General features: G+C 42.8%; 1 protein-coding gene across 6 annotated transcripts in view; it reads right to left on the minus strand.

Moving 5' to 3' along the window:
• Positions 1–9,385, minus strand: part of DPY19L3 (dpy-19 like C-mannosyltransferase 3) — a 37,965-nt gene extending 28,580 nt beyond the window's left edge. For 2 of the 6 annotated variants that reach the window (XM_083625893.1, XM_083625888.1), the window contains exons 1-3: positions 9,260–9,385; positions 5,994–6,136; positions 3,149–3,273 (exon numbers count right to left, since the gene is read on the minus strand). In XM_083625893.1, the coding sequence (XP_083482019.1) occupies positions 3,149–3,273; positions 5,994–6,096 (228 nt within the window). In that variant the 5' untranslated portion in view covers positions 6,097–6,136; positions 9,260–9,385. Of the gene's footprint in view, positions 1–3,148; positions 3,274–5,993; positions 6,137–6,689; positions 7,169–7,555; positions 9,086–9,259 lie in introns of those variants that run through there. The other 4 variants (XM_083625890.1, XM_083625889.1, XM_083625892.1 and 1 more) reach the window with 4 other exon arrangements.
• Positions 9,386–9,435: the final 50 nt, after the last annotated feature.

Genomic DNA, 9,435 nt, shown 5'->3' on the forward strand with positions numbered 1-9,435 from the left:
TACAAAATGCCTACTGAATATTTTATTATCATCTATGGTGGTGACAAGCCAATCCCTTTTATCAATAGGAATATACTATCTGTGGTGTTATGTGTGATGGATGTTTTGCACATGAATTATGTTGATTGCTATTGCACTCATCAAGTAAAGAAGCTGCCCCTGATGTTCCCTCATGCGTATGTTTCTATCTCAGCAAAGCTTGAGAAACAGAACTCATCTGTATGAAATAAAATTGGTGGCAATGTGAAAGCCTAAGGAGGTAAACAGGAAATACCCTGCACTCCAGGGTCAGAAATGGAAAATTTGTAGAAACGTTGGTGGTGGGGGAATCTTACGAAATACTTCTTTCAGGAGTATGACTGAAACAATTTGTGGGTCTGTGAAAATATGTTATGTGTGCTTAACATACCTTTTACCTCTAAACTAGCTCTCAGGGTCAGAAAAATAGTGGTAGTGGGGGTAGGATGGAGGAGATAGCCACTAACCATGGTGTGTGTGTGTGTAGAGTGGGGGGGGGATAAACAACTCCTTCCCACACTGTACTGGAGAATTGGGGGCTGGGGGTGCAGCAAGGTTTGCAACCAAGCCTAAACTTGAATGCTGCAGGACTATGTGCAAGAGGGGAAAGGTTTCAAGGCATAGCTGCAAAAGCAGCATATACTGGCACTCTGGTGAAGTGGAGCAGACCAGCAGAGGAGGGGGAGTATACTGTCCCTCCATCCAGCCCCTCCAAAAGGCTCTTTTGACTTTTCTCTTCTACCCTCAGGGCAGGAAGTTCTTAAGCTGGAGAAGTCCAAGACATTTTACTGTCTGGAGTGAAGGACTGATGCCCCCTTCCACACTAGGACCAACACTTTAAAACATTTTGCTGTATTATTCAGACACCTGCCTTCATCTCCCACTGCCACCATCATGGTGCTACATGGCAGGGCAGACCTATGAACCCTGTGGAGGGGAGGCCCAGCTCAGCTGAAATCTCTGAAAAGTGGACTTAAAATATTTCACCCAACGTTTTCTCTCCTCTCTTCTCTTCCCCTTCTTCCCCTTCTGCAGTGATCTCACTTTGATTGCCGTCGGGGATTTTAGTTGTTTCTAATGCTTTGTTGCTACACGAAAGCTTTGTATAGACCTTGTCAGGATAATATGAGGGGCTCTTGTCCCTTGTATCTTTTTATTCTTTTACAATATTCTCCAACTAGGGATTCACCTTTTTCAAAAGGCCGGAGAACTGGCAAGGAGCTAAACGTCTCCCATTATTGTGCACTCTTCTCCCTCTGTAAACACAACTCAATCTCACATCAGCACAAACATGTTATTCCTGCATTGCAGGGGGCTGAACCAGATGACCCTTTGGGTCCCTTCCAACTCTACAATTCTTTGGTTCTATGTGGAAGATAAGGATGATCAGTTGCAAGGTATTTTGAACAGAGTCATGTAAAAATATACTTCCAAAATTAATATTCTATTTATGTTCAACACATTCACATCTATAAAAGGTTCTGGTTTTTCAGTGATTTTTGGAGCCCAAAAGCCTTGTGGGTGACTGTCTGGAATTCAAGCACATGAGAGAATCTTGGAAAAGCAATGACTTTCCAATCAGAGAACAAGGCTAAGAACTGAATCCTGTGCTGCAACAAAATGCCTCTGGGGTCCCACATCAGTGAAGAGTTTGGGAACTAGATCAAACAAAGCTTGATACTGTCTTTCAAAAGAACCCAATGTAATACACTCAAGAAAGTATTTCAGCTTTCTTTGTTTGCTTGCTTAATAAAAACCAAAACTGCACCAGAAAAAGAAATAAAAGAATATTGCTTTTAAAAATAAAATCCAATTAATTACGTAGCAAATCTTCTTAAGCATAAAAGTGAAAGCTCAATACAGATAACTGCATTAACGTGACCAAGGTTGCACAGCATGCCGTCAACAAACACAGTTAATACACACAGAACTCTTGGCTGGTTAACCTCAAGCCCATTTGCTCTGATTGGAGTGTTTATTCAGCTTTGATGAATGAAGAAAGCAACGGATTTATATACAACAGCTAGCCATGTACTGAAATTAGACTTTGCTGGAATGGAAATAATGAATTCTATTGCTGGAAAGCTGAATCATGGCATGGGAAATTGGGTTCAACTCTCAGCTTGACTATACTAAATCATTATTTCTGTGCCTCAGTTTCCTATCCAGGACGTTGGGAACAGGACCTAAATGAATTGCACACATTTGTTTTGCCCAAGACTCAAAGAAATTCATATTTAGATGTTACAGACTTGCAAGACCCAGAAGAAGCAAAAGGTGTGTTCCTAATAAACCGTCTATCCTGTATAAATCATTTATTTTCTCTTCATAGAAAAAAATCTGTGTTGATAGCACCAAGTTATTGACTGAAATTTTCATTCTTCTCTTGGCAGATTTTCTATCACATCCAGCCCTGATTTATTTTGCAGGGGCTGACAATAAATTGCAATTGAGTTTTTCCTAATAGAGTCAAAGATAAAATAGGTGCTATTAATATGACATCATTAGATGAAACTACTTTAATGTACCACATGATGAATTCTGCTACTGCAGTATATGATCCTAACCTGCTGTAGTCAGAATGGAAAATCTACTGGAAACTTGCTTAAGAACCTTGCTTAAGCCCAAGTCACATCTAACAGGGTGGCACAATTTTAATATATGGTATAGTGAAATAGTCCATTCCAGTTTCTGTTTTACTGGTGGTATTTCGTGGCAACCCAGGAAAAATAAAAACTTCTGAAGTGGCCCTTCTCTGAAGGGAAATTAAAGCTTTAACCTTCCTCCCTCAATAATGTAAGATCCAATTAAAAAGAACAGTGCATATACAGTTCATGGTTCAACCACCATTCAGTCTGAGCAATCCAGGATGCTTTATTATAAGCAAATAAAAAACACATCAACATAGCTGCTACTTTCAGCTTGCTATCTGCTTTCTACTACCTCAGTATGTCCTCAAGACACACCTGATAAGAACAGCGGTTGATGTGGGAGAGAATAAAATTATCAACAATGTAGAAAAAGGCAATGCTATGGTAGCTGTGTATAGCTCGGCAGAAAAAAGTCTGAAAAGCCACAATGTGAACAATGCCTTAGGAAACCAATCATGCAATCAGAGTCATTCTGTTACCTTGATGTTGGAGAACCACAGATCATTTTCATGTAGTGTAGCAACATAAACAGAAGTGAAGATTCCCAGAGATATGCCAACGATTCCACCAACGATGAGTGAAAGTTTCTTCCACAATTTTCCACCTGCAGAAGATAGTTCTAATAAATATTTATCTTTGAAAAACAAAAACAACTCCTTCAATATGTTTGAAATGGATGGTAGTATCCACTCGAGATGTTGGCTACGGTTTATGTATCATAAACAGAGAACAGATTTCCAAAAAGAAAACTGAGGGAAAACTGATTTCTCTTGGATTGTTCTGGCACTGGAAAATACATGTAAAATGTATTCATTTGATTTATACCCTATCTTTCAAAAGAAACATCCACCCAAGGTGGTACACAAAAGAATATAAAACAACAACAAAATCCACACTAAAATGCACTAAACTGACCCAGCTGGTTCTTAAAAGGGTTGCATCAAAAGATGCAGAAAAAGCGGGTCTTTTGCACAAAGAAGGCATTGTGCTAGGGCACTGTGTGAGACAACTGAGCTAAATCGCAAGATGTTCTTCTCACTTGTGCAAACTGTTATATAGGCAGAAATGTATTGAACCTATCTATTATAATGCTGTTAAAAAGAACCAAAGGTTGTTTTATATTCAATCCTTTTACTCAATGAGTAAATCCCACTGAAATTAGCAAACCTAAGTGAAGTCATGTTAATTCCATTCTTTCTACTCAGAACAACCTTAGTGTTGCACAGGGTGAATAAACTCCATTCTCTGATATGTTAATCAAGATTACACTAGTTCTTCATGGTAGCTAAATGGGCAACAGCCAGTTATGTTGCTATGGCAGAAAATATTGCAGTCCTAATTCAGAATGGAGGTGGAAAGTGAAAGGAAAACAGCAGGGAGGAGAAAGTTATTTTTTATTTAATAATTTAAACAGGTAGGAGAGTAAGGAAAAAAATAACTATTTGTGGGAAATTGCAAATGAAATGAGACAATTGAGACAAAACATCTGTGGGTGAATTGAGAAAAGGCTCTGGTTGTGGATGGGGGTGAAAGGGGATGAAGTGGGGATGCTAAGTCACACAACCCTGCAATCTTCTAAGTAGATAGATAGAGAAAACTCCATACTTTGCTATTTCCTTCATAATGGGCAGTAAGTGCAGACGGTTACTACTGGCCTCTGCTGGAAATATAGAAGCAGCTATTTATGCATTTTTTTCTATCCTTCTCTTCCACTTTAAATCTAGGGCATATGCATATTTCTTCTGTAACGAGTGGGCAATATTTTTCGAAGGGCCATATTCCCTCACAGGCAACCTGGGTGGAGTTGGTGTAAAAAAGTCACATCCATTGCTTTTGTAAAGTAGGCTGCATTCCAGCCACACACGTTGAGATTTCCACACACACACTCCAGGCAGGCAAAGCCAACTGAGGACACAGTGGGGTATTGGCAAGCACTAGATAGATAAAGCATTTTGCTCCTGGGCCTTATTGGGAATCTGCGATGAGATACACATGCAGTGGACTTTGCCCCCAGTTCCAGTCACAACATGCAGGGCAGCTTAAGGTCCAAAATAGTTTACTGTAGCAGTCAGTAGAGCATGAGACTCTTACTCTCAGGGTCGTGGATTCCAGCCCCATGTTGGGGGGGGGGGAATTCTGCATTGCAGGGGGTTGGACCCTCGTGGTCCCTTCCAACTCTACAATTCTATGATTCTAACTCTTCAGAAAGCATTTGTGGAGCAGTGAATAGGTATTTCCCTTCCATTCACAGGTTCTCTAGATCGAAGTAATTCCCTTTTAAGTGATGTTAATCTGAAGGACAGGAACACTGAAAGGGGCAGAGCTAACTATTTTCTCTCAAGCTTGCTATGTCTTCTGCAAAGAACAGTTAATTGCTCTTGTACTCATTATGAAAGCTCTGATCTGCTTTGTGTTATGCCCCTTCGTCGATAATAGAGTTCAGTAAAAAGCTTATAAGCTCAAAATAGACTTGATAATCATCACCTCTCATTCTGAAATTATTTGAAATATCCTTTGTGGCATGGCTTCTAATAAATTACAAGCAGGGTGACTTTATTAATCACACCAAAATCTTGTTTTAACTTTAAAGGTTTGGTTATCTAAATTGTGCCTTCTTCTCTAAATGTGCACTTATCAAAGCAGTCCCTGATAATGCTGCACGATTACAGGTGATTTACCTGCTGACAACAAAGCAGCAAAACCACAGACAACGTGATGCCAAGGGAAAATACAGCCCATAACTACATTTAGTTATTCCTCCATGTAGACTATATTGGTTTCAAATCAATTCCTCTTCTCAGATTTCCCAATTAATCATGTTATTTGAAACAAAGACCAACCTTCTCTAGTTTTGATATATGGGCAGCACAATACCAAACTCTAGAAAACCCATCAAACTCAGTGGAACTAAAAATACTAGAACTGTGACTGACTTATTAGCAGATTAATGAACGTACTCAACAGAGAACCATTAATTTCTAGTGGTCTACTGAGTAGAAATTATATTTTATGTGCTAACTAGTTAGAGTTTGTGATAAGCTACTTGAACTTTATTTGTAAATAAAAAAATATTTGCATGAAATATTTTGTAGGCAAAAAGAAATCAAAACATAGCTCCCTAAATATAACTGCATCCTGGAAATACATGAAGTCAAAGATAGATTTAAATGCCAATAGAGAATGAATTTGGGTGAATCCTAACAATGGCTAAACTCAGCCATGTAATTCATTGGAATTATAACATTCTTGGTTTCCCCATTTTTCTTTCTACTTACACATGCAGTTATAGCTTAAGTACATTGCACAAGGATAACTGTGACCTACCAGCTAGAGTTTTCCCATTAAGTTTCCAGTTCTTCTCATGGATGACACTCTCTTCTGGAACTTCTGTGGCTTTTATTCCCTTTCTCTGTCTAACAGCTGTCATGATGTCAGTAATATTCACACATTATATTTTGTGCTGGTTCCTAAATATACATACATAAAGTAATATGGAAGCAATTAAACATTTAACACTCTATCATTACTAACACCCTTAAAATGTATGCAAAAATATATGGCTATATATTTCACAGATAGCAGGAAATCATCACTTAAATTACCGTCTTGCTATTTTTGCAAAATATCCTAGAATAATCATATTGTTTCAACTTGTCAAAAATAAATTAGCAAAATAAATATTTTATTATCAAATGCACAGAACCATTTGAGATAACATGCAGATAACAGTGCAAAGGACCCAGAGTAAAACATAGCTCATTTAATTTATTCCCCATTGGAATAGTTTAAGAGTGTCATTCAAAAGTATGAATGCTTGCAAATTTCCTAATATTTTAGGGGGCTCCTGATGTGCCTGTCTCTGTAGCAGATAGAAATATTTTTAAGGCAGTTTTTAAGCTCATGAAAAGGCAAGTGGTACAGTTTGCGACTTCCATGTGAGCAGCTCCAATGTAAATCAGATGAGCATAAGGAGTCGTCTCCCCTCGGACTGAACTTGGGTCAGTCATTTTCTCTTGTGACATCCATGCAAGCAGCTCCAAAGTAAATCAGATGAGCACAAGGAGTCCCATCTCCCCTCAGCCTCCCATCATTTTCTCTCAGCCTAATTTAACTTACAGGGTTGTTGTTGGGCCGCCAGACTGTGGAAGCAGAAGAACCACGTTTGCTACCCTAAGCTCCATGGAGGGAGAGCGGATATTAGTGGAATAAAAACTTGATATAAGGAGATATATGTTCTATCTCTCCACAGTAAAAATAGTGTGCAGGGCACCACAGATTTATTGCGGCAGAAACTTTAATGGACTGGAGTCTACTTCATTTGACACAACAAAGCTACAATTCTAGTCATAAGCGGCAGGCAACATTTGGCCTTCCAGAGGATGCTGAACTACATCTCCTATCAACCCCAGCCAGAATCTTAATAGTCAAGGCTGATGGGAGCTGTAATCCAAAAAGGCAAATGTTCATCCTGGAGAGGCAAAGGTTCATCAGCCCTACTATACATGCTTAAAGGTAAAGGTAAAGGTAAAGGTACCCCTGATCGTACGGGCCAGTCGTGACCGACTCTGGGGTTGCGTGCTCATCTCGCTTAAGAGGCTGGGGGCCAGCGCTGTCCGAAGACACTTCTGGGTCACGTGGCCAGCGTGACAAAGCTGCTCTGGCGAGCCAGCACCAGCGCAGCGCACGGAAACGCCGTTTACCTTCCCGCTATAAAGCGGTACCTATTTATCTACTTGCACTTAGGGGTGCTTTCGAACTGCTAGGTGGGCAGGAGCTGGGACTGAATGGCGGGAGCTCACCCCGCCACGGGGATTCGAACCGACGACCATACAATCGGCAAGTCCTAGGCACTGAGGTTTTACCCACAGCGCCACCCGCGTCCCTACTATACATGCTTACCTGGGAGTAAATCCCATTGAGTTGTAGGGTGAACCAGTGGTGGAGCATGCAGAAGATCCCTGGTTCAATTTGCAGCATCTCCAGGTACAGTCAAGAGAGACTCTTGTCTGAAATCCTGGAGAGCCACTGCCAGTCAGTGTACACAATACTGAACTAGATGGACCAACATTATGACTCAGGGTAAGGCAGCATGCCTTTTCTAGTTTTGCCAGAAAGGAAACACAAACACAAACACACACACACACAGAGAGAGAGAATAAATGTGGATTTGTTAGCCTGGGTGATCAAATAAACATGACCACCAGATCAAGCAGTGGGAAAAGGAGTGTGTGGAAATACGGCTATTATCGAATTTTCAAAAAAATGGGTCGACTCCAAAATTCATTACATGAATTATACACGCATGTACGGGAACAAGTCCTGTTGAACTCAATGTGACCTGCATGCGAAGCAGATGCTCTTCCATTGACCCCAAAGACATACAGTGGTACCTCGGGTTACAAACGCTTCGGGTTACAAACTCCGCTAAGCTGGAAGTAGTACCTAGGGTTGAGAACTTTGTCCCAGGATGAGAACAAAAATCGTGCGCTGATGGCGCGGCGGTAGCGGGAGGCCCCATTAGCGAAAGTGCGCCTCAGGTTAAGAACAGTTTTGGGTTAAGAACAGACCTCCGGAACGAATTAAGTATGTAACCCGAGGTACCACTGTATAGGATCATAGGAAACCGCTTTATGCAGTCAGACCAATGCACCATCTATCTCTGTGCGGTCTACACTGACTAGCAGTGGCTCCCCGGGGGTTTCACACAGCGTATCTCTCCCATGCTTACCTTGAGATGCCACAGGTTGAACCTGGAACATCGGAAGCTGCCTTATACAGAGCAAGATCAATGACCCATCTGCTTCAGTGCTATCTACCCTGGCTGGCAGCATCTCTCCAGTATTCTGGGGAGGAACTAAACCTGGGCCTTTCTGTATGCCAAGCAGATGCTTCTCCCCTGAGCTGGGGTGGTGGGACCCCATACCCACCCCCCTCTTGCAAACCAATATCGCCATGCACAAACAGACAGGTGGCATGCTGAAAAGTGTCGGCAGTGCATTATTTTTCCCAAACCCTCCATAAAAACAGGCACACGTGTCTGTTTTGTCTGTCTGGGGAGCCTCCATCTCCTGTTCCTATTTATTTCGATACCAGTCTCTCTCTCTCTCTCTTCCCCCCCCCCCCACTGGCAGGGGCTCCAGGCGGCTTGCAGATAAAACAGAAAGAGCTCAAAGCATAGAGGCGGGGGGCGGGGCGGGGGAGAGAAGGAGGAAAACCGTTTTAAAAACACAATTAAACACCGACAGAATTAGAACAATGTATATATAGGCGTCGTTCCTCTTCTCTCCCGTCCCCCCGTCTTGGGAGGGGCTGAGATTTGTGCCAAGAAACGGCGTCCTTCGGAGAAAGGCGGAGAAGCGAGGAAGGAGGGAGAAGCCTCCGCAAGGTGTGCTGGGTGGGCCAGGCGAGGCACCCACGAGGGGCTGGGGGGGGGGGCGTTGCGGGGCGGCCTAGGCCTCCTCCTCGTCGTCCCCTCAGCCGCCAGCACGGCCTCGTCCTTTTTTATTTTTTGGCCTCGCTCTCCGGGTCCAAGCGTGTCCCCGCCAGCCCTGAGGGGACCCCTTTCCCCATCCCCACCCGAAGCCCCTTACCTACTCGGGGGGGCGGGCAGACATGCGGTGACGGCCCCGGTGTGTCACGGAGGGAGGAATGGAGCTGCCGCCGCCTCAGCCTCCCTGAGGGACGAAGGCGGGAGAGGGAAAGGGAGGCGGGAGGCGATGGCGGAGCGAGGCGCCTCCCGCTTGTGAGGCGGGGGGGGGGGAGAGAG

This window comes from Podarcis filfolensis, assembly GCF_964270895.1.
Source record: "Podarcis filfolensis genome assembly, chromosome: 8".
NCBI lineage: Eukaryota > Metazoa > Chordata > Lepidosauria > Squamata > Lacertidae > Podarcis > Podarcis filfolensis.